This window comes from Taudactylus pleione, unplaced genomic scaffold (genome assembly GCF_031769625.1).
Source record: "Taudactylus pleione unplaced genomic scaffold, aTauple2 ptg000064l, whole genome shotgun sequence".
Classification (NCBI taxonomy): domain Eukaryota; kingdom Metazoa; phylum Chordata; class Amphibia; order Anura; family Myobatrachidae; genus Taudactylus; species Taudactylus pleione.
The window spans coordinates 631750-653668 of NW_028284466.1; the positions used below are offsets into that span (position 1 = coordinate 631750).

Genomic DNA, 21919 nt, shown 5'->3' on the forward strand with positions numbered 1-21919 from the left:
ACGGTTCCCACAGTGTCAAAGCATTTGTGACTCTCATTGCACGCTAAGCACTGTTCCCACAGTGCCAACAGATCTGTGCCTCTTACTGCACGCTGTGTGCTGTTCCCACAGTGCCAACACATCTGTGCCTCTCACTGCACGCTACGCACTGTTCCCACACTGCCAACACATCTGTGTCTCTCTTTGCACGCTGCATGCTGTTCCTACTGTGCCAACACATCGGTGCCTCTCATTGCACGCTGCACACTGTTTTCACAGTGCCAACACATCCGTACCTCTCACTGCCTGCAGCGTGCTGTTCCCACAGTGCCAACACATCTGTGCTTCTCATTGTAAGCTACGCACTGTTCCCACAGTGCCAATGCATTTGTGCCTCTCATTGCACGCTACTTACTGTTCCCAAAGTGCCAACGCATTAGTGCATCTCATTGCAAGCTACGCGCTGTTCCCAAAGTGCCAACACATTTGTGCCCCTCGTTGCACGCAATGTGCTGTACCTCCGTGTACCTTATTGCACACTACGCACTGTACAAACAGTGGCAATGTATCCATGTACCATACTGCACGCTACCAAACTGCCACCCATAATAATGGGTTCTTAATAAACAGGCCCAATATATATATATATATATATATATATATATATATATACACACAAAGCGGGGAAGGTGCGGCACTCAAGGCACATAAAAAAAGACTCCAAGTCCAGGCTTAATATGTCAATGTTTCAGTTTATGTCAACTGTCATCAGGTAACCTGATGACAGTTGACATAAACTGAAACGTTGACATATTAAGCCTGGACTTGGAGTCTTTTTTTATATGCCTTGAGTGCCACACCTTCCCCGCTTTGTATCTACCTGTTTGTGAGGGCACTGGCAGAAGCTGACACGTGGTAACTGTGAGTGCCATTCTATAAAATTTGTATATATATATATATATATATATATATCAGCATTAAATATGGCTGCCTAGAGTGGAAATTTAGCTGTGTGCATCTGAAAAACAGCCACTTCCACTCCACTTCTTTGCTCCTGATTTGGAGGTGACAGTGACAGTCCCAATTTGCAGACCTTAGAAAATGGGCATATCTGGGCAGATTAGGGTGGCCAGATCGAGATGGTGTTTGGGCAGATCGGAGTGTGTCTAAGTTTGATTGTCTAAATGTTGGGAAGAATAATGGTATGTTAATGAAAAGAGGAGTTGAGCACATCATGTACAGCTGTCTTAAGCTTAGATATGCACACAATGGGCCTCATTCAGAGGCGGTCGGAGGATGCAAGCGGTCGCTCAGAAACTGGGCGGCCACTTGCATCCTGACCGCCCGCCTCTGTTGCGGTCGTTAGGCTGTGGGTTAACACCCGCAGCTCTAACGACCGCTAGGGTGATGGTCGCGATGGTCATTGACCATCGCGACCATCGGCGAGACCCTAGGGTAGGGTCTCCCTTGTCGTAAGCCCCGGAGAGCTTCTGACTCTGTCAGAGCCGGAAGCTCTCCACTGACATCACTAGTGATGTCAGTGGGGCCTCCCCCAAACGGCAGGCGTTCCCATGGGAACGCCTCCGTTTGGGCTGCCACCCCCCCGGCCCGGCTTCCAAACGGGGCGAGCTGTCAATCAACATCGACAGCTCGCCCCCTTTGGAAAGAGACCTGCTACGACCAGCGCTGTCGGTCGTAGCGGATCTCACGCATGCGCACGAGGGAGCCGGCTCCCTCGTGCGCATGCGCACTAGACAAACATCGAGGCGGCCGTGCGGTCGTAGACCGTATGGCCGCCTCAGAATACAGCCCTATATGTGGGAAAATGCTATTTTGTTGCATGATGGGATTAATTACATTAGATAGTGGGGGTTGAGTGGGCATATCTAGGAAGGTGTAGCTACTGGTGGGAGCACATTGTGACGTTTACACCACGCACAATGACAGTTCCGCAGCCTGCTGCTCGCAAGGCCCTGATCGGGAAATATGTTGCACTAGGCGGAAAAAAAAGAAGCTGTACTGGTCCACTTTTTAGTGGTTTTATAAAGGATCCTTTGTGTCACTTCTGTCTAGAGAGTTCCAGGAAAAATCCTGTCAAAAAGTCTCAATGGCTTGTGATTATTATTTTACATTCATTCTGTACAATTTTGGATCTCAAGGTTAGTGTGGAGCACATTTGAATAATATTACTTATGTTGCATAATATGCAAAAAATATATATTTTTTTTGCTACTTTGGTTTGCATTAGTAGAAAAAAATGGTCCTATAGTATTATTTGTGTTTTACTTATTGTTATCTGTCTCTGATCCTTTTATGCTGTTTAACTTAAGAAAATATACAGCATGTAAATAAACAGTACGGAAATATAAATGACAAAGCAAGTTCTATAAAACCATGAACATCTTTACAGTGCAAAGATCTGTCTGTTTGGGTTCAAAACAAAGGAATTCAATCAAGTCAAAATATTATTCACTTAATGGTGCATACACATGGTCAGATATGTCAGATGAACGATTGAACGATTTGACCAACGATTTGAACGATTTCAGACAGTATTAAAGTGAATGAAATCGTCCAACTCTGACTGCAAACACAAGAGATGTCAGATATCGTTATTTGACAAACGGGAACGCGCATCGTTCATCGTTGCAGTCACATGTCAGATTTTCTTTCAGATATGAAGGATTGAACGATTTTTACAATCGTTATCATTCAGATCTGGCAGAAAATCTGACTGTGTGTATGCACCATAAGAGTGGTAGCCATTTTGTGGGCTAACCCTCAGAGATGTCTCTTGTCATGAGTATTGGCTCAGCCCACAAAATGGCTGCCGTTAATAAGCAATGGCTACACTGTAATAAGTCTTAAAAAACAATAAAATGGTATAGCTCCAAATAGTATAAAACACACAAAGGTTTATCTTACCTTTAGTGAGTCAAAGCAGGCAATAACTCTCCCATTTTCCACGTGACAACTCCGCGAAGGATGAGCAAACTTGCACTCGGCATCAGACCTTGAACAAGTGCCTCTCTGGAATTCCCGACATACTTCCAATGTCAGCCATTTTGTGTCACGCACCAAGGAGACGTTAACAGCCATATTAAAGATAGGTTGCCCAGGCCTAAGAGAACACCTCCTTTATTTCTTACTACAATCTTTTTCTTCTTAACACAAGCGGGACAAGGAAAAGTGGAATTCAAGTTTAAATGAATAAAATAACTATTTTGTCACTTTGGTTAAAAAAAATTGTCAGCACTTAAGGTTTTTTTTCTGTTTGTTTTCTCTTTTTTTTTTTTTTAAAGTCAATTTGTATCTGTTGTTGAGACAAGAATAAAACATAAAAATCCAACCATAAAATAGAAGTTTTATCAGATAAATTGAAAATAAAAATAAATCTAATTCGAGGCCAGCTCTTAAAAAAGTGCAAATGTCAAAGTTTGAATGTGTTGGCTTTTGTGCCACTTGTGAAATCGGTGGGGGTTAGAATATGCAGACTTTTAAAATAATTCTGTGCTCTCAACTTAATGGTTCCAATTATGGTTGTGAAAACGCATCAGCAATTGGCAGAAATTCAGTTCTTCAAACAGACTGTGGCATTTCGTTTGTTATATATCTTTTCTTTTTGTTCAGATGAATAAAATATTGTTACAATTGGGCACAAGCGTGACTGTTAATGAAAATGTGTTGACTTTTGTTTAAAGTGTTGAATCTGAATTAAGGTAAGTTGCCGTCAGGGTTTGGTCTGCAAGCAACGGCAAAGAAAAAAAAAAAAAAAGAAAGAAAAACAGAGGCAGCACTAGACAGAAATCCAAGCAGCGTTAGCTTCGGAAAAAAAGGCACGTTTCAGCAACCTGCAAAAAAAGAGCAAATAAAATATATATAATCAGAAAAAGGAACAACTTTTTTTTTTTTCACCAGCTTATAAAAGCAAAGCAAAACAGAACTAGCATCTTTTCAAAAGAGATAAACCTTCTAGATACTGACACTACGGCACAGTGCAGTCAGGCATTGTAGATAGAAAAAGGGCATTTCCTACACGTTCAGTATCTGCGCATGGTGAAACAGAGGAGCCAATTACATTCTCTGTAGCAATAGAAAGCTGGGCTGTTGTCCAATAGGAGTGTTCGATTCATAGTAATCTGTTTTGGCAGGCAATCCTTTTTTTTTTTTCAACCATTGCACAGTAATGTCTAGTATCTAACATGTGCTAATATTTTTATTAATATTAATTTTAAGAACTGATTGTATACAGGTAGGGACTGTAGTTTGCTATATATAGAAGACAGGCCAAGGATATAATAATATGTCAGTGCTGTATGAGCAGAATCTAGTCTCAAGTTGGTGGCTGAGTGCCACAGGATAGGGGAACCAGATAAGCACAGAGCAATGCTAGACACACATTAACCCTTTTATCCAGTGGCACAAAATCAATGGAGCGCTATGCACATTAATCTTTTTAGATACAGCAATCTGCCCTTGGAGCAAACTAAGTTACAATTATTATCACATGGGTGGGCAATAACATCTGTCTGAATTACTCAGTATTGTATGTGCTGGGCAGAAACATATGAGCTTGTAACGACACTGAAGTACTTTACTGCAACATACTGATGACCTAGCAGTTTCTTTTAACCAGTATATCACGGTACAAATAACAAATACATGAATATCATCATCATAAAACAAATTTTACTAGTAATGTCATATTTAAGTGTATTTTGCCACAAAGCACACATGCTGCATTTTGGTTACACACCGGTGACCCAATGCACGGTCGCCCAGTGCACAGACAGGTGTACTCCTTCCCTCCACCAGAGATGCCTCCACCAGCGGGAAATTTGCCTGGAATAGGAGACGTACTACACATAAGTGTAAATGTCAAAGTCCACCCTCCCATAACTTTGTTGCAACCTCATTCATTAAATATAGATTTTCTGGGTTTCTCCTAAAATACTGCTCAGCTTAGCCTCACTTATAATGAAAACAGTCTCATGATTTATTCAAGTCATATGTTACTTTTTTTTGTGTGGTTCTTTTTATTACATTAGCTGATAGTAAGGGTAGGTAAGATGTTGCTGCCACCTAGCTCTGCAAACATATGCTCTTGAAATAAAATCTAGAACACTCTGGATACATGGTAGAACCTAAGTCTGCCCTGCACACTGGACATTTTGCACTGCATTCCATTATTATTCTTACCCTTATAATGGTGCAACAAGGAGTCCACAGCGCCTCACATAGTACACAAACAGGGCAAACAAAACAAGTAAAAAACTGCTAAAGACTTTAGTACACACTAAACAATATCTGTACACACTAAACGATATGTGTACCCAGCAATTGCCACTAGTAAGGGTATAAATGTGCTTCTCTGCCGATGCTCAACATGAAGTTGAAAAATGCGTTCCCTTAAAAATATAGGAAGGAACTCGAAGACTTCCAGCTCTGAGCTGGTGCAAACAGACAACTCCACACTGTAAGGGAAAACTATAAATATGTGCTCCACCCTTGATTTCATTTGTCTGAGTGTGACTAATTTACTCCAAAAAAAGTACTTTGTACTTTCTGGTCAAAGTGTTGTTGCCTTGCAGATGTTGCTGCCACCTAGCTCTGCAAACATATGCTCTTGAAATAAAATCTAGAACAACCTGGATACATGGTAGAACCTAAGTCTGCCCTGCACACTGGACATTTTGCACTGCATTCCATTATTATTATTACCCTTATAATGGTGCAACAAGGGAGTCCACAGCGCCTCACATAGTACACAAACAGGGCAAACAAAACAAGTAAAAAACTGCAAAAGACTTTAGTACACACTAAACAATATCTGTACACACTAAACGATATGTGTACCCAGCAATTCCACGAACGTCCCTCATCCCCTGCCGAAGGGCAGACATATCGTGCGCCCGGTGCACATTAGACGATGTGGTGTCCGACCACCCAATATGTAGGACTCTGCCGCATCCCGCTACATAGTGGGTACACACTGCACGATTCTAACAATTTGTCGGAATCAGACATTCCGATCTGTCTGAATCAGACAATTTGTTCAAAATATTGCTGTGTGTACCCAGCTTTACAGCACAACAGCATTTCAGAACATTTGATACAACCTATATAACCATTGTTGCATATGCTGTCGTAATACCCACAAAAGCAGTGCAGTCTGAACCCAAAGGTTCGGTGCAGTTGTTGACAATCCTAAGGAGATGATGGTATAAGTGAGAGAAGGAAAAGCAAAAGAGGAAAGAGGGCCCTGCTTGTGAGAGAGTACAATGCAGAAGGGAGGCACAGACAGAGAAGGGTGACACAGAGGGGAGTCACAACACAGAGGACAGGACACGCACAAAACTACATCACATAATAAAATTGGACAGGTTCTGTTTCTTGGGCAAATACTGCACAATTGTGCATAGCACCCGTTTTATCAACACACATCTAATTGTTGCTATAATACAATAGCATATTCTTGCATTGCCTAACAGCATTACATTTTGTTAATACCTGACACTTAATAGATTAATATTTTACAAATGAGTGATGTATAGTGAGCATTATGTTAGTGTTTGCCAGCAAGTAGGCAAGCGCAGTTTATGCTCCAGCTGTAAGGAAGAGGGGGGAAATGATTATGTAGAATGTGTGTTACGTCTATAAAAAATGAGAAATGTATAATACAAATAAATCAAAGAGCCACAGTATTGTTATTTTACAGTGTTGGCTGAGCAAGGCAGTAACAATTGATAGTAATAGAGGTAACACCATTTGTCAGACCTCATTGGCTCCATGAAAGGCTGGGTATGTACTTAATCGGGTTGGAAGGCTGGAAAATGCATAGGACAACACATGCCAGTGGGGCATTATGATGGATAGTGCTAAGGTGTTTGTGCATTAACCCAAAGCAAGCAGATTCTGAGGACCCCATTTACTAACAAACCTTAATACCAGTGGCATATTGCGTTTAGTATCGAAGTGATACAAACGAATATGACACTGGTATTCATCATTGTTTATCTCGTCGACGAGAGCCAGCAAAGCCCTCCTAGTCGGCGGGGTCCTCCCCTCAGCTTCTGGCAGCCTAACGCTGCCAGCGACGGGCTTCTATGTCATGCGCACGCGGAAGCCAGTCTGCGCATGTGCATAACTGTTTACCCCGACGGAGACCCGGCAGTGCCTTAAAAGCTTTGCTGAACCGGAAAGGCAGCGGCTGGGTCCCCATTGCCGGCAATAGGGACTGCATTGCTCTCGCCATCTAAAGATGGTGAGAGTGATGCAGTGACAAACAGCTGTAATGTTCGATTACCGCTGTTTGTTAAATATTGAAAAGATGTCATAACCCCTTTAGCGAGTGCTAAAGGGGTTATGTATCTTTGTTACATGGGGCCCTGCAATCATTAGTAGGTTTTAGCAAAATGAAATATCCCTATTATTTGTACATGTCATTGAGAGGTTATACATTTTGGTGGCATTGTACATTTAAGCAACTCTTTGACTGCTTATACATTCCATTCAGCAGAGCTACAGTACATATCAAAGTAATATTCTTATAAGGAAAAGCAGAAGTTGCCAAGGCTGGTCACCAATTAACTAATTCTTCCCCAAGATGATTCCATGCCAAACGGCCTGGCAAAACACTGCAGAGATCCCTGGCAGTGAGCGTGGTTTCACATACTTTGCTTGCTGTTTGAGAATGATGTGTTTTATGCAAAGTTACACAATTCCGCTCAGAGGATTCATGGGCTCTTGGCACAGACTGCCCCAGTGTGTCAGAGGCAAGTTTTATTCCTGTTTAACCTCTTGGATACTAAAACTGCAGGAAAAATCCTGTAGGTCCACTTGAATATTAGACATTTGTTTTTCATGAGAAGTATCTCTCATTTGTGTAATTTTTGTTCTGCCTGCTAAATCACTAATATGTAGGAATTTTCAGGCACTTACACTACCTTTTCAGCAAAATAAGGGTAAACAACGCCATTTTAGGGTGTGTCGCCAACAGTACGATGACCCTGCATATACAGTGTCACTCACAATTATCCTCAGTCATGTTGCAGAAGTGCAACATGAAGTCATGTTTTATCCAAGGCTGAATTTAGGCAAATGCAAATAGTGTCTTTGTGGGTGGTGCAAAATTTCCCAGCATGCATTGCCACTAGGCAGCTGGCAGGACATGCTAGTACTTTTAGTGCTACTTCTAAAAGTAGAAGATTCATGTCATGGTTTGAAGTCTACTATAGCCAAAGTTTTTTTTTTTTTTTTTTACTGCAATTGACTTAAGGCTATCCACATATAAAATAAGTGTTATTGCAATTACAAACCTGTGTCCAAATTTGGTAATGAATGGGCAACCAACAGTTTTGTCTGTCCCTACTATTGTTGATAAATTTGCTATGTGCCAAGTCTGGAGATACAAGAAAGAAAGAAAAAACAACACCACCACATTACAATACAATGTGTTCTGCTTAACTGGTGCTGCACAAAGTAGCTTCAGAATTACCGACACTGCAAACCAGGTTTCAGGATGTGCCAACTGTACTTTAATCAAAGAACACAGGAGTTACAGAACACCTGCGGTAGCATAACCTAACACTGCTGCAATGCTTGGAATGGAACTCCCACACATTACAGACTGCTATCAGAGGAGGATCATCAGCATATATGTTTAATATAGTTTGCTTTTTCTTGTTCGGCCTTTTAGGTGGGCTGTTTTTATCATTGCTATTTCTGTTTACGAAGGAACTGAATTAATTACTATTATACTGTAGTGCTCCACAGAATTAGCAAAATATAACACCGGCAGACAATACCATAGTACACTCCTAAAAATAAAAAGTTATATACTAATTATCTCTAATATTTGAATGATATTTGAAATAGGGTTAGTCTCTGCTCTACATGGCATTAGATGTATAGGAACTTACACTCATTAAATACAAAGCCTGCAGATTAGTAGTGTTCTCCATCCCTGGTGGTATAATGTGGATCCATTGTACCCTGCCCAGTTGGGCTGCCTTCCCCACTTCCAAAAGGCAGCACCGATCGTCTCTACAGCACCTATGCAGCCCTCTGGATCAAATTTTGGCGTGGGGACGTGTGTTGGGTGCTAATCACTAGAACAGGTTTCCTGAGGGACAATTAGTGTGAAAGATTTAAAGAGAAATCTCCCAGCTAAAGCTTAGTAATGCCAGGGTAGACAAGGGACTGAGACGCCTCTCCATACACACGTAGTGTGTGGACAGGGCAGAAATACCCCTTACCCCTGCCACTGAGTGTGATGTTAAAGGTGTGAACAAAGTCCAGATTGAGTCATGTACAAGTAAATCAGACTGCAGTGGTTGAAGGGACTGGGAACTGCATTACCCTTGTCAACATGTATAGTAACTGTATAAAAGGAAAAAAAAAAACATATAAAGTAAATGAGTAACAGTACAATTCTATAGGCTCCTGCTCTATCTGTGCAAGACGCCCACACTTGCTAATTTCCTGTGACCTACTGATAAAGGGCTAACACATTAATCTATCTCCCGGCGGCCCTTTGTTGTATCTGGCTCCCTAAGTCAATACATGACTGCAACCTACTGGCCCTGAAACAAAGTAAGTGGTCAGGAGCACCCTTCCACAGTCACCAGTAAAAAGGTGATGCAGGAGCCACATACACCACACTGAAGCAAGCCATTCCAGGTGCTTCTGAAAAAGCCATGAACACCCAAAAAACTTTTACCAATATCTACAACTTCAGAATTTTCATAGTATAGTTAAACATCGTCCGGTTCTCCGTCCTTTGACCTCTGTTGATTTATTGTGTCTGAGTCAATCTTCTACAGCTAGTCTGATATCGACTCTATATTCAGAGCTTTCTTCAGCATTAATGTCTACACGTGACCCACATGAGTTGGTCTGGGAACGGGACCTGGGTGAATCCCTTGACCCTAATGACTGGAAGGAGATTAGAGAGAGCCGCCTCTAGCTCAATCTGCATCAGAATAAAAGAGAATGTTTATAAAATCCTCTATAGATGGTATCTGGTCCCCTCCTGGTTGAAAAAGATGTTTCCTGATACTTCCGACAGATGATGGCGTGGATGTTTGTTAGAAGGCACTTTCTTCCACATTTGGTGGAGTTGTCCAAAACCTACTGGTTTCTGGTCAGATATTAAGAATTTGATTACTTTGATTATTCAACTCCTGATCCCCCTGGATCCTAATTTTTTTCTTTTAACCTTATTAATCCCAGTTGCCACTTTTTACCAAAATAAATTAATTAGGCATATTCTCTCAGCGGCCACTTGTCAACTGGCAGCTGACTGGAAGCAGTTATCGCCCCCTTCCCTCCAATTATTAATAGGGTCTGGACGATCCAGCGTACGCCACGCTGTCCCCTCTCTCCTTATTTTTTCCATTACATACCATTCTCTAAATTTTGATTATTTCTTTTTTCTTCATGAAATTGTATCCCGCAGTTTCACTTATATTATTGTATATTTTTACTGTGTATCTCTATTGCTATTTTCAGTGATAACATATTCTTTTTTGCATGAATATTTTGCTGTGTCTAGTGTGGATCTAAAATAAACATATCTTTAAAAAAAAAAAAAGAAAAAGCCATGTACATTGTTAAAACAGATGGAGCACATGGTGCTACCTGACTCCCGCCACCCAGGCAGATAAAACGGCAGTTATGATTCAACTTTTTAGTGATATTTAACAACACTGCACAAGTTAATAAACACACAATACAAGGTCTCAGACTGGAAATCTGCAACAATACCATAGATCCAGTGGGGCAATTGGACAGCAATTGGTACTTGCAAGACAAAATTGCCAACTCTATATTTTGGAGGCAATTGCTACTAGGGTAGAAGTTAGGTCAAAAAAGGGTCCTTAACCATAGATGCCAATCAGACACTGTCAAAGTTTTATTTGCTTGACACAGATAAAAGGTCATTTCTGGTTGGTTGATGTGGTCCAGTGTACCTTTTGCACCTAAATCTGCAAATACTCAGCAAGACATTTGCTACCAGTGAAAGTTGGAAAGGAAATATCAAAAATACCTAAAATGTAAAGAGCTGAAATAAAAAATCATAAAACCAATACCATTTATTTGCGTATGTATGTGCTAATCTTCCAAGCCATTCCACCTAGCATAGTATAAAATACCATGATCTATCCATCTACAGTACACTTGCAAATGAATGAAGGTTCTATGCAAGTTAGTGCAAGCTGCTGTAGGTGGGGTACAACACAGATCACTCTAGTCTTGGCTTTCAGGTAGCAAAACATGAATATTACTTTAAACGAAAATGACAGTTACTGCTTCCTAACAAGTATTTTTTATTTATAACAGCAGTGTACAATGAAATATGCTACATTATAAAATATGTAAGTTTGTGTAGACTCTTGGGGCCTGATGCAGAATTGAATGTGAAACGATTTATGTGCATGGAAAAGAATGCACATATACGCCCAGGGGTCAAAGTGGGCTGGAACTGCGTTCCGTCACTTCTATTTGGAGACGGAAACAGTTCTGCCTCCACCGACCCACCTTAGCCCGGCGCCGCAGGGAGGCTCCATTTGCCGGGCACCCGGCTCCCTCCCCGCAGTGACAGCGGCAGCTGGAGCTCACTTCTGAGCTCCTGCTTCCGGCTCCCGCAGTGCACTATGGGAGAGACGTCGGCTCCCACAGTGCACAGATGTCATGACGTCTCTCCCATAGTTAGAGGAGCAGCCACGCAGACCAGGCGGCAGCAGACGCGTGAGCGGGGCTTAAGGTAAGTATTCGTTTTTTTTTTTTAATTAAGCGGCTTCACTATAGGGGGCATTACTACTGGGGGCATTACTCAAAGGGCATTACTACTGGGGGCATTACTCAGGGGACTTTACTAGTGGGGGTATTACTCAGGGGGCACTACTACTCGGGGGCAATACTCAGGGGGCACTACTACTGAGGGTATTACTCAGGGGGCACTATTGGTGGGGGCATTATTCAGGGGGCACTACTACTGGGGGCATTACTCAGGGCCACTACCACTGGTGGCATTACTATTGGGGGCACTAACACTGGGGGCATTACTAAGGTGGCACTACTATTGGGGCCACTACTACTAGGGGCACTATTACAGGATTACTAATGGGGGCATTGCATAGGAGGCACTGCATTAGGGGGGCTCTGTATAAGGGGCACCACTACTGTGAGCTCTGCATAAGGGGCACTGCCACTACTGGGGGCACTGCATAAGGGGCACTACCACTACTGGGGGCACTGCACAAGAGGCACCACTACTGAGGACACTGCATAAGGGGCACTACCACTACTGTGGGCTCTACATAAGGGACAATACCACTGTAGGCACTACGTAACTGGCACTCCCACTTCTGGGGGCACTGCATAAGGGGCACCACTACAGTGGGCATTGCATAAGGGGCACCACTACAGTGGGCATTATGTGTAAGGGGCACTACTGCTGTGGGCATTGTATAAGAAGCACTACTACTGTGGGCATTGTGTATAAGGGGCACTACAGTTTGCCGTAATGTGTATAAGGGACACTACTATGTGGAGTAATGTGAATCAAGATTGTGCTACAGTGTGGCGTAATTTGAATTGGAAATACTATTGTGTGACTACGCCCCTTTCTCTTGAGACCATGCCCTTTTTTTGGCAAAAGCTGTCCCTTTATTGAAAAAGCACGAAGGGGGGCAGAGTTTCACCACTTCTCTAGGACCAATTTAAGCACTGTAAACGCCCATATAGTATATTGAGTTGTATACATCTTGGCAACTGGAATGCCCCTCTCCGGTCCGGGCATGCTACCTATCATCATCATCATTGCACACTTGCAAGGACTTAGTCATAGTGCAAAAGATCCATCTGAAATCTTGAGTATATCTGCTTTGTGCTCTGGGTAAATTAATCTATTTGCAAAGGGGATGTAATCAAAAGGTTGACAATGACATTCATAATGCCGAAATCTCAATGTCAACAGTTATGATGTCGACAATGTTAAAATGTTGACAGCCAATGTGTCAGTATTCTCAGAATGTTGACAAGTGAAAGGTCGACATTAGGGTTAGGCTGCGGGCGGAAGGTTTGAGCTAGGCTGTGGAAGCGGGTTAGAGTTAGGGATTAGGGTTAGAGATAGGGGAGAAATACTCACCCGAACACCGGAGGATTGGAGGTCTGACCCGGAAGTCACAGTCACATGACCGCCGGGAACCAGAAGACATCGCTTGAGTCGCTGCAGCCGTTGGGTGCAGGAAGGTCACTGCTGGGACATTCTAACATATCAACATTTCAGCAATATTGACATGACGAATGTTGGCTATTTGACTGTCGACATATCATACCCATATCATACCCAACCCCTTTGCACAGTGCATATAAATGACAATGAAGCACAGGCAGGAGGCTTTTACATGGGCAATGTCGAATGTGCTGGCATGAAGACAAAATAAGACAATAAAAAGCTCTAATGAAAGCTCAAGGAGAAAGGACTAGGAGCTAACAAGTGCAGTTGCAGAATGGTAACATTAGATCAGAGGCGATAACACAGAGAACATTGTGGCATCAGCATGGGAGCCTGCAAACAGAACACATCTGATATCTGCAGTGATCTATCACAGTGAAGCCAGCACTGTTAGAAATCTGTTTTTTTCCTATATCTGGAGTGTTCAATCTATACAACAATAATACAGTGGTTAAATGAGCAATATCTTCATATATTTGAATCTACATTTAAAAAACAAAATAAAATAATAATAAAACATTGTTACACTTACAGATGTTGAACTGACTGTATTTTGATTAGATTCTTTAAGTGCTTCAAAGAACCCTTTTTAAAATTTTTAAAAATTCAATGAAATTTCTTACATATTAGAATAGAACTAATAATAATAAAAAAAGAACATTAAAGCAGCTCAACCATGTTCAAGCCTGTTAAAGCCAGTTCACAGACTGAAAGCACAGCATGTTACATTTGCATAGGAGCAAATACGTGTTATATAGCTTGAAAGAACACAAATGCAAGAAGCAAGCTCATAGACACTATCACCTTGAATGTGTCATAATAATATATATATATATATATATATATATATATATAAAAAAAAACAAGAGAAAAAAATGAGTGAATCCATATGCACTCACCACTGTGCATCTATTGATGTCCTTGATGTTTATGCAAGGGCCAAGATATCTTCAAATCTAAACATTTGGCAGCAGATAAAAGCAATGATCTTAAGCAGCTGACATTTTAACTGAATCTTGTTGGAAGGTAATGAAGATCATTCCTCTGTGTTTTAAGAGATTTATCATGCTTATCTCAATAGCCCTATACACATAGGCCCCTATTTACTACAATCTGCATTTGAAATGCAGTTACAGTGTGATATTTTCGCCTAAACTCGCATTGCGGATTTAGGAAATATCACAAGTATGTATCAAAATTCACTTGCAGGGGCAGAGATTGCGATAAAGCTCTGTCACTGCGAATCCCATCCACACACGTCTCACTGTATTTTGTCCAATAAATACCTAGAGCAGGTGTCTGCACACCAACCCATTATAACTCTTGGTTCTGAAATGATCAGTCAGATGTGCAGCCACCTACAACTTACATAGAATATATGCCCCAAATAACATTTTCATATGTAAAAACTTTAGTCAGTTTCCAGTTCCTACACAGTATGTGATCATTCTATGCACAAATAAATTGAAAAATCAAAGTTACAGGCGGAACCAAATTGTTGCTGGAAATCCAGTTTTTACACTTCCAAATAAGTCATGGAAATGAAACACTATTTTAGCTCTTTCATCAGTCTCAGTTATTAGATGTAATTCAGGAAGCTGCAGTACCATACATAATGCATGTACATGTTCCCAATCAGTAATTGATAGACAGATGAGCAGACTCTGCATGAAATTTACAGAATTTTAGGCTGCGACGTCTATCTGCAAAAACTGCAAATCTCACTTAAGTATAGCTAATAATACAATTCATTATACCCCTAATTCATTTTAACTTTCACCTTCCCCCCCTTAAAATAAAGTTCATTTGGCCCCCATTTATTTATGACATAGGGCCTGATTCAGAGCCGGACGCAATTAGCGCTCGCTCGTCCTGAAAATAGGGGTGGCTATTCAAATGAACCGTTCGCTGTTTGCGGTCTGTTCACGCCTCTAGGTCTGAACGAGCGTACAAAACTTGCGGTCGTTTTTTGGGAAACTACGCCCCCTGGCCGCTCGCATCCTACGTCATGTCCGCTATTTATTAGATTAATCGAGTACATCGAACAGGGTATGAACTGCTCGCTATTCTTGTGGTTGGTTTTTGCTACCACAATTTTGCGAGCAGTTCTGGCTTAAAAAAAACCCAGTGACGTGGTCAATGACGCTGCTGTATTAAATATGCACACCCATAAAACGCCCGTTTTGACCTTTAAGCACGCTTGCAATCGGATCTCCACTCCCCGTTTTCAAGCACCTTCCCCTGTTACCACCCACATACACCTCATCCTGTCACTCAAATTAGCAGGCATTCGCTATTTTGCGAGCACATGAATTTCGGCCGCACTGACTGGTTTGCGCATGCGTATGACGATCCGTACGCATGCGCAGTTGGGCAAACATCGCTCGGAGCGAACGAGCTGCCACTTACGAGTGGCTCTGAATCAGGCCCATAATTCCTTACATGAAGTGGATTATTTCAAGAGTTATATAAAAAATAAAAATATATTTTTTTATATTTATGCTATTGCAAGATTAGATGACTTGTATAAGGTATTTCTTATGCTGACAATTTGGTAGCACCTGGAACTTGTCTTGTTTTGTACCCTTTTATTTCAAAGGTTATAGTGCATACACATGGTCAGATTTGATGAACGATGAACGATTGAACTATTTCTGACAGTATTAAAATGAATGAAATCGTCAAAAAATTACTGCAAACACATCAGATGTCAGATATCGTTATCTGACATGCGGGAACGCGCATCGTTCGTCGATGCATGGCCTACATGTCAAAGATATGAACGATTGAACGATTTTTTCAATCGTTATCGTTCATATCTGATAAGAAATCTGACCGTGTGTATGCATCATAACAGTTTTAATATTTTCATTGCATTGGTTTATCTTTGTATATTGTCTGGATATAAATTTGTGTAAAAGGCAATCTATTGAATGAGTACGTGTGTACTGGTTATCGCCATCTACAAGGCAATGTAAATAAACCCAATTAATGGCTGCAATAGCTCAGATGACTCAGTTATACTGCACTCAATCTCCTTTGCATACGTGCAATTCCTACCTTCGTCAGGGAAAACAAACTAAGTATTTATATGTGTTCACATGTAAATGAAAAGATACCCCTCAGTCCATACTGAACTTATTAATGTATTTACATTTCATTATGGGGCAGGTTCAATTCAACTCAAGCTGCCATTGGAAACTGGCGCTGCACATTTATAGAGTTACGGTAGGCAGATACCGCTCACAGCTCCATAGGCTGCGACAAGAATCTGCCTTCTACAATTATAGCATGAAAGCCACCGGGACCCAGTATAATACATTGGGGTAGATGTACGAAGCCCAGAAGCGGTATCAGCGCACGTTATGTGTGCTGATACCGCTCGTTATCGACAGCTACAGCCTGGCGCTAGCCTATCCCCACAGCAGGGACAGCGCTGTCCCTGCTGCGGCGGCTACCGGCTCCATGACTGCACGCGGGGATCTCGCAATACTTGCGAGATCCCGCGCATGCTCAGTGGAGCCGGCCGGGAGAGAGACACAGCGCATCAGCACTAGGCTGATGCGCTGCTGTCTCTAGCGGGTAGCGCCGGAGGGGGGAGTTAACGCTCCCCCTCTCCGGCCGATGATGAGATGTTTATACATCTCATCGGTAGTGCTTCCTGCTTCGCCTCGGTAAAGAGGCGAAGCGGGAAGCGTTATAGCGGCACGGTAAGTGCCGCTATAATACATCTACCCCATTGTGCCTTTCGATAACTTATTATTACAGCATTACTGCATACACTTAAAATATTGTGGTATGGAACGCTAATGTGTAAGGTAAGAAAAGCAGTTACCCTGATTTAACTTTTATGTTGCATAATATATAGTCATATGTTTGATAGTATGTTATGACCACTGAATAGTTTATCAGAATGTGTATATTTTGCATATGTCCAGAAATTATTTATTACCCATGTTGTACTAATGATTCCTTCCAGAGGAGCCTGTTTCATATTAAAATATGGCCTAAGCATTCAGGGCCTGATTGCTCAGTTCAGCGATTATTTGCTATTGCGCATATGTGAAAAGTCAGAGAAACCGATATGGCGCATGAGTGTACGCAGATCCTGCTGTTGCCAACAGAGTCGCTTGTAATAGAGCTGGTGGCAGACAGCCATGGGCGCTCCTGGAAGTGACTGCAAATAAAGGCCATCTCATGGGCGTGTCAGTGAACATGGCTGCATTCTCAAACGCAGAGCCGCAGCTACAGAGGCCATGATTAGATAAAGTTCAGAAGGAGACACTGCCCCAGCGTCGTAAAGGTCGATGGAGATCATGATAGCGTGCCGATAGTGGAGTGTTTGAGTCCACCAGAGGATGGACATTGAAAGTGGGTGTCTCAGGGCCTGAATGACCAGCGCTCGCAAGTATACCACGGTAAGACTGAAGCTTGCATTTGCATATTACCGTAACAGCGAATCCGAAAGAAATCGCAGCCGCACATGAAGTAGAGTCCACTCTGAATCAGGTCCTCTGTGCTATAGAAAAGGTTTAAAAGACACCACATCGCAAGATGTACTACGCTATGACAGATGTGTGACAGCTACAATAGAAATTTACAGCATATGTAGTATGTGCATGTAAGTCTTATTACATTCCACTCTATGCTTAACTATACCCCAGGAACATAGATTGCCAACACCAGCAAGCACTAATGCTTTTCTCACTTTTGGGGGGGGGGGGGGGGGCTGCATATTTGTGTGCTCGATTTTCTTAGTGAATTCATCCCAGGGCTGAAGAAACTAGAGCTGTGAGGCATTATAACAGGGGAACCATGTACTATGGGTTTACAAGTAATCGTGTCACCAGCCCACCCAGTCTTAGTCTTAGCGCTAGTATCAGCTTTTGGGGGGACCTGATGCTTTTCATCCCTCTGTATTTGCTAGCTTTGGCTAGAAGTGCTGTTGCTAGGAACACTTAAAAAAAAATATTATAACCTTTATTTACACTAGCAAGGTCCCAGCCAATGATCATCAACAGCAGCAAGGATCATGCAAGAAGCAATTGAAACAGCTCCTGAAAAGTATACGGTATCCAGGACTGACCCAGAAGGAATCGCCAGTGTAAGTTGCATTATAATCTGCAGATGAACATAGGTGTATGCATTTTCTGGTCAACCCGTTCCTGTTTAAATTTCCAGTTACATTCAGTCATAAGTGAGTATATTTACTAACAACTATATTTTCAAATTCACTGTTCATCTTTAAAGATGGATTAAAAACAGCAATAGAAATAAATGCTAAGCAAGCAAGATTTAGAATTTATTTATATTTCCGTTTTAAATCCATTTGGTGAAAGCCACCGATGATTGGCGGTTTTGGCAACTTGTTGGTTAATAAATATACCCCAGAGAGAATCCACTTTATAAAAACACACCAGCGTCACTTCTCCTACAGCAATCTGTATGTGCACCAACAAAAAACAGACTTGTGCAACTCTGACATCATGAAAGGTACAACACTTCTACTATCTGGTGATTTTTTTTACCAAACTTACCTATCATTACCAAAAGGAATCTGTGCTGATCAGGTCAATGTGGGCCCCAAATTCCCACCTTTAACTGTAACAACTCATTTGCCAGAACAGTGACAACAAAAATCATTTGGCTAACTACCTTCTCATAGGGTAAACCGAAACACAAAAGGTTACAATGACAATTTTCCCCCATTATAAAGTTATCATTATATACTCTCAATTATGTCATAAAAGCTGTTTGTTAGAACAATCTCCTCTAAAACGAACATACTTAAGGTGCCCATACACGGTGCGATATGCACCTTGCGACGCGACGGGTGATCTGACAGCCGACATATCGGGCGGTCCCCACACACGGTGTGGCCGACCGCCCGATATACCGGCACCCTCCTCCCCCGCCCGCATAGTGCTGCATGAGATCGTTGTTCGCATCCCCAGACCAAATAAACCTGCAGTAAGATCCAGAGGTGCGATGTACAACCCCACGGGAGCGCGCTCTGTCCGATATCATGCCCATACACGGTACGCTATAGCAGCAATATCGTACCAATCCGTCAGAACGGCTGCTTTATCGCACTGTGTATGGGCGCCTTTAGGTTAAAGATCCATTCTGCCCAATACAATAAATACATTTCTTCTAAGAGACATAAATCAGCCAGAAATTAAATATTCAACAGATACAACATTTTACCATTGAGTAGCCAATAATATATCCCATAGAATTGACTCTGTAGAATTCCCCGATATCCACCTCATGTACTAAACCTACACGTTACTGATAAGCTGCAGTTACATGTACTGAGCACTCAAACCAAAATAGAATGCGATTTAGTCATACAAGCAATATTCAGAGAGTGCTACTGCTAATGCTTTATGTTGTTCCTCCCTCACCTGGGGCATTTGTCAGGGAGATGTCAGTTTTGTCAGCTAAATATATTTTCAAAGGTTTTCTAGAACTTCCTGTTCCATCCTCATCCCTCACATCTAAGCCAAGTGTTCAAACTAATGATTTTCTTGCTCATTTTTCATTTAGAACCACTTGTATGAAAGCTGTGTTTTAAAGACTCTACTCAGAGCCTGTATTCGATCTCAAAAATGTTTATTTTATTAAAAGTGCAGGAATAATAACAGCAGGCAATTATATATAACATATCATGATTTATTCCTAATATTCAGTCACAGATAATGAAAAAATGTTATGTACTAATAATTATTATTATTATTATTATTATTAAAAGCCCTTTGTCCCCAGGTACCAGATCCACAGATTCCTATGTCCAGGACCCTACAATGACGCATAATATGGAATCCCCAGATATAACAGCTGAGGAAGGGAGGTTGTTTTAAAAGTAAAATAATCACAAGTAATTCTTCTTGTCATACAGAAGCTTCCCCAGTGTAATGACAGTATGATGTAAATACCTCTAGGGAACGCTTCCCCATCCTTACATCATGAGAATCAGCTCTGAAGCTTACAGCGGGACTGATGTCGAGTTACGCATTTCCGTCAAAAAATGCAGTCGCAATTTCTATTCACACAAAAACACGAACGGAGTCACATGGTGAAGTGTATCATCATCCTAGTGAGACGCCTGACGTCATCAACACCTTCCTAATGATGACTGGTGTTTTAATATAGCAATTATATACACACACACACACGTACACTAGTATATTTTGTCGGGTCTAGATGTCCCTCTTTTCCATCCTCCCCCTTCCCTGCCTATACTTGCACAGCCGCACTTTCCCACTTTCCCTTTCCTCCGTCCCCTTGCAAGTGGGAGCCATTTGTGAGGGGTCCGGGGGATGCACATGTTCCCCCTGTACATTTCTGACTCAGGACAGAATTTGTAGCATAAATATATGTAAATATACACATATACATACACACATGTATATGTACACACACACGTATTAGTTGCATGTCTGTACAACTAATTACGATAAAATGATATAAAATTTGGACTTGGTTAATCCAATTAGGTGCGAATTGCGAGTAACGAGCTTGTTTCATAAAACTCAACGACTTCACATGAATGTGCGCACCCCAGAATTCTCCAATCCAATTAAAAATGACTATTTGCGGTACTTGAAGCAGAGTTTTGCGAATTGACTGTCAAATGCGATGAGTGAAGTGCATGAAAAAGTGGGGAGGCCATCCTAGACCCCCCAAAATGTATAATTTAATTAGCAGGACTGTATAGAAAGCTGTTTGTGGGCATAGGAAAAGTACTGAAGGCTTTTAAATGGTAAAAGTGCTTTTTTTTTTTTAAAGTGCAAACAAATGATAAAAAGCAAACTTTTTATGTTTATTATCAAACGAATTAAATGAAAAATGCAAAAAAAAAAAAAAAAAGTAGTAACAAAGGTGATTGGGGTACTTTCAGGGCAATTTGAATTTTTTTTTTAAATAAAATATTGTAATTAAATTTGGGGTGGCTAAACTGTCTAAAAAATTGATTTTGGGGTAATTTGAGGACAATTTTTTTTACCCCCTCAAGAATGACATGTAATTATTGGACTAATTAAGCTCATTGGAAACTTCCAATTGCCTAATCAGTCATTGGGAGTGGCTGTCCAAGGGGTTCAGCACGGTGTCCCGACGTTTTAACCTTAAAATAAAGATTTTCCTTTCCAACTCACCCTCAGGCAGGTGCAAATGGAAAGCTGCAAATTTACCCTGATTGGTTCAGTGCGAGTTTCTCACTGGATTGCAAAATTAATTCGCTATGCAAATTCGAAGACTAAACAGCAACTCGCACCTAATTGGATTGACCCCTATATGTGCCTGGGTAGCTTATCACAGGCCAGTGAAATATAATTGCACAATTACACATACACAATATAATTGCTCCCCATCAGATATAGATCACGCGCAGCAATCTTTGTGCTTAAACACACACTGTTGCCAGTTAGGGCTAAAATGGCTCCAAGCGGACATCCAATGTGCAGCGTGCAGAGGTACATTTAATTTGGTCTCAATAAGAGTAAATTATGCATTTTACTTGTAGTAAATGTTACATTTATCAAGTGTACATTCCTTTCAGCAGTTTACAAAAAGTTGCTACGAAAATGTCAACTCCTTAGTTACATGTGGGCAGGGCAGTATTTACATTACATCTCGCCCAAGGTGAATTGTCTACACAATCCAAACCACATCCTTTTCTTTCATTTACCTGGC

The 21919-nt window shown here is 41.5% G+C and overlaps 1 protein-coding gene across 6 annotated transcripts in view; it reads right to left on the reverse strand.

Annotated features, from left to right (window-relative positions):
• Positions 1–21919, reverse strand: part of MBNL3 (muscleblind like splicing regulator 3) — a 163489-nt gene that overhangs the window by 92288 nt on the left and 49282 nt on the right. For all 6 annotated transcript variants that reach the window (XM_088465741.1, XM_088465742.1, XM_088465743.1 and 3 more), the window contains exon 2: positions 2905–3830. In XM_088465741.1, the coding sequence (XP_088321867.1) occupies positions 2905–3078 (174 nt within the window). In that variant the 5' untranslated portion in view covers positions 3079–3830. The remainder of the gene's footprint in view (positions 1–2904; positions 3831–21919) is intronic.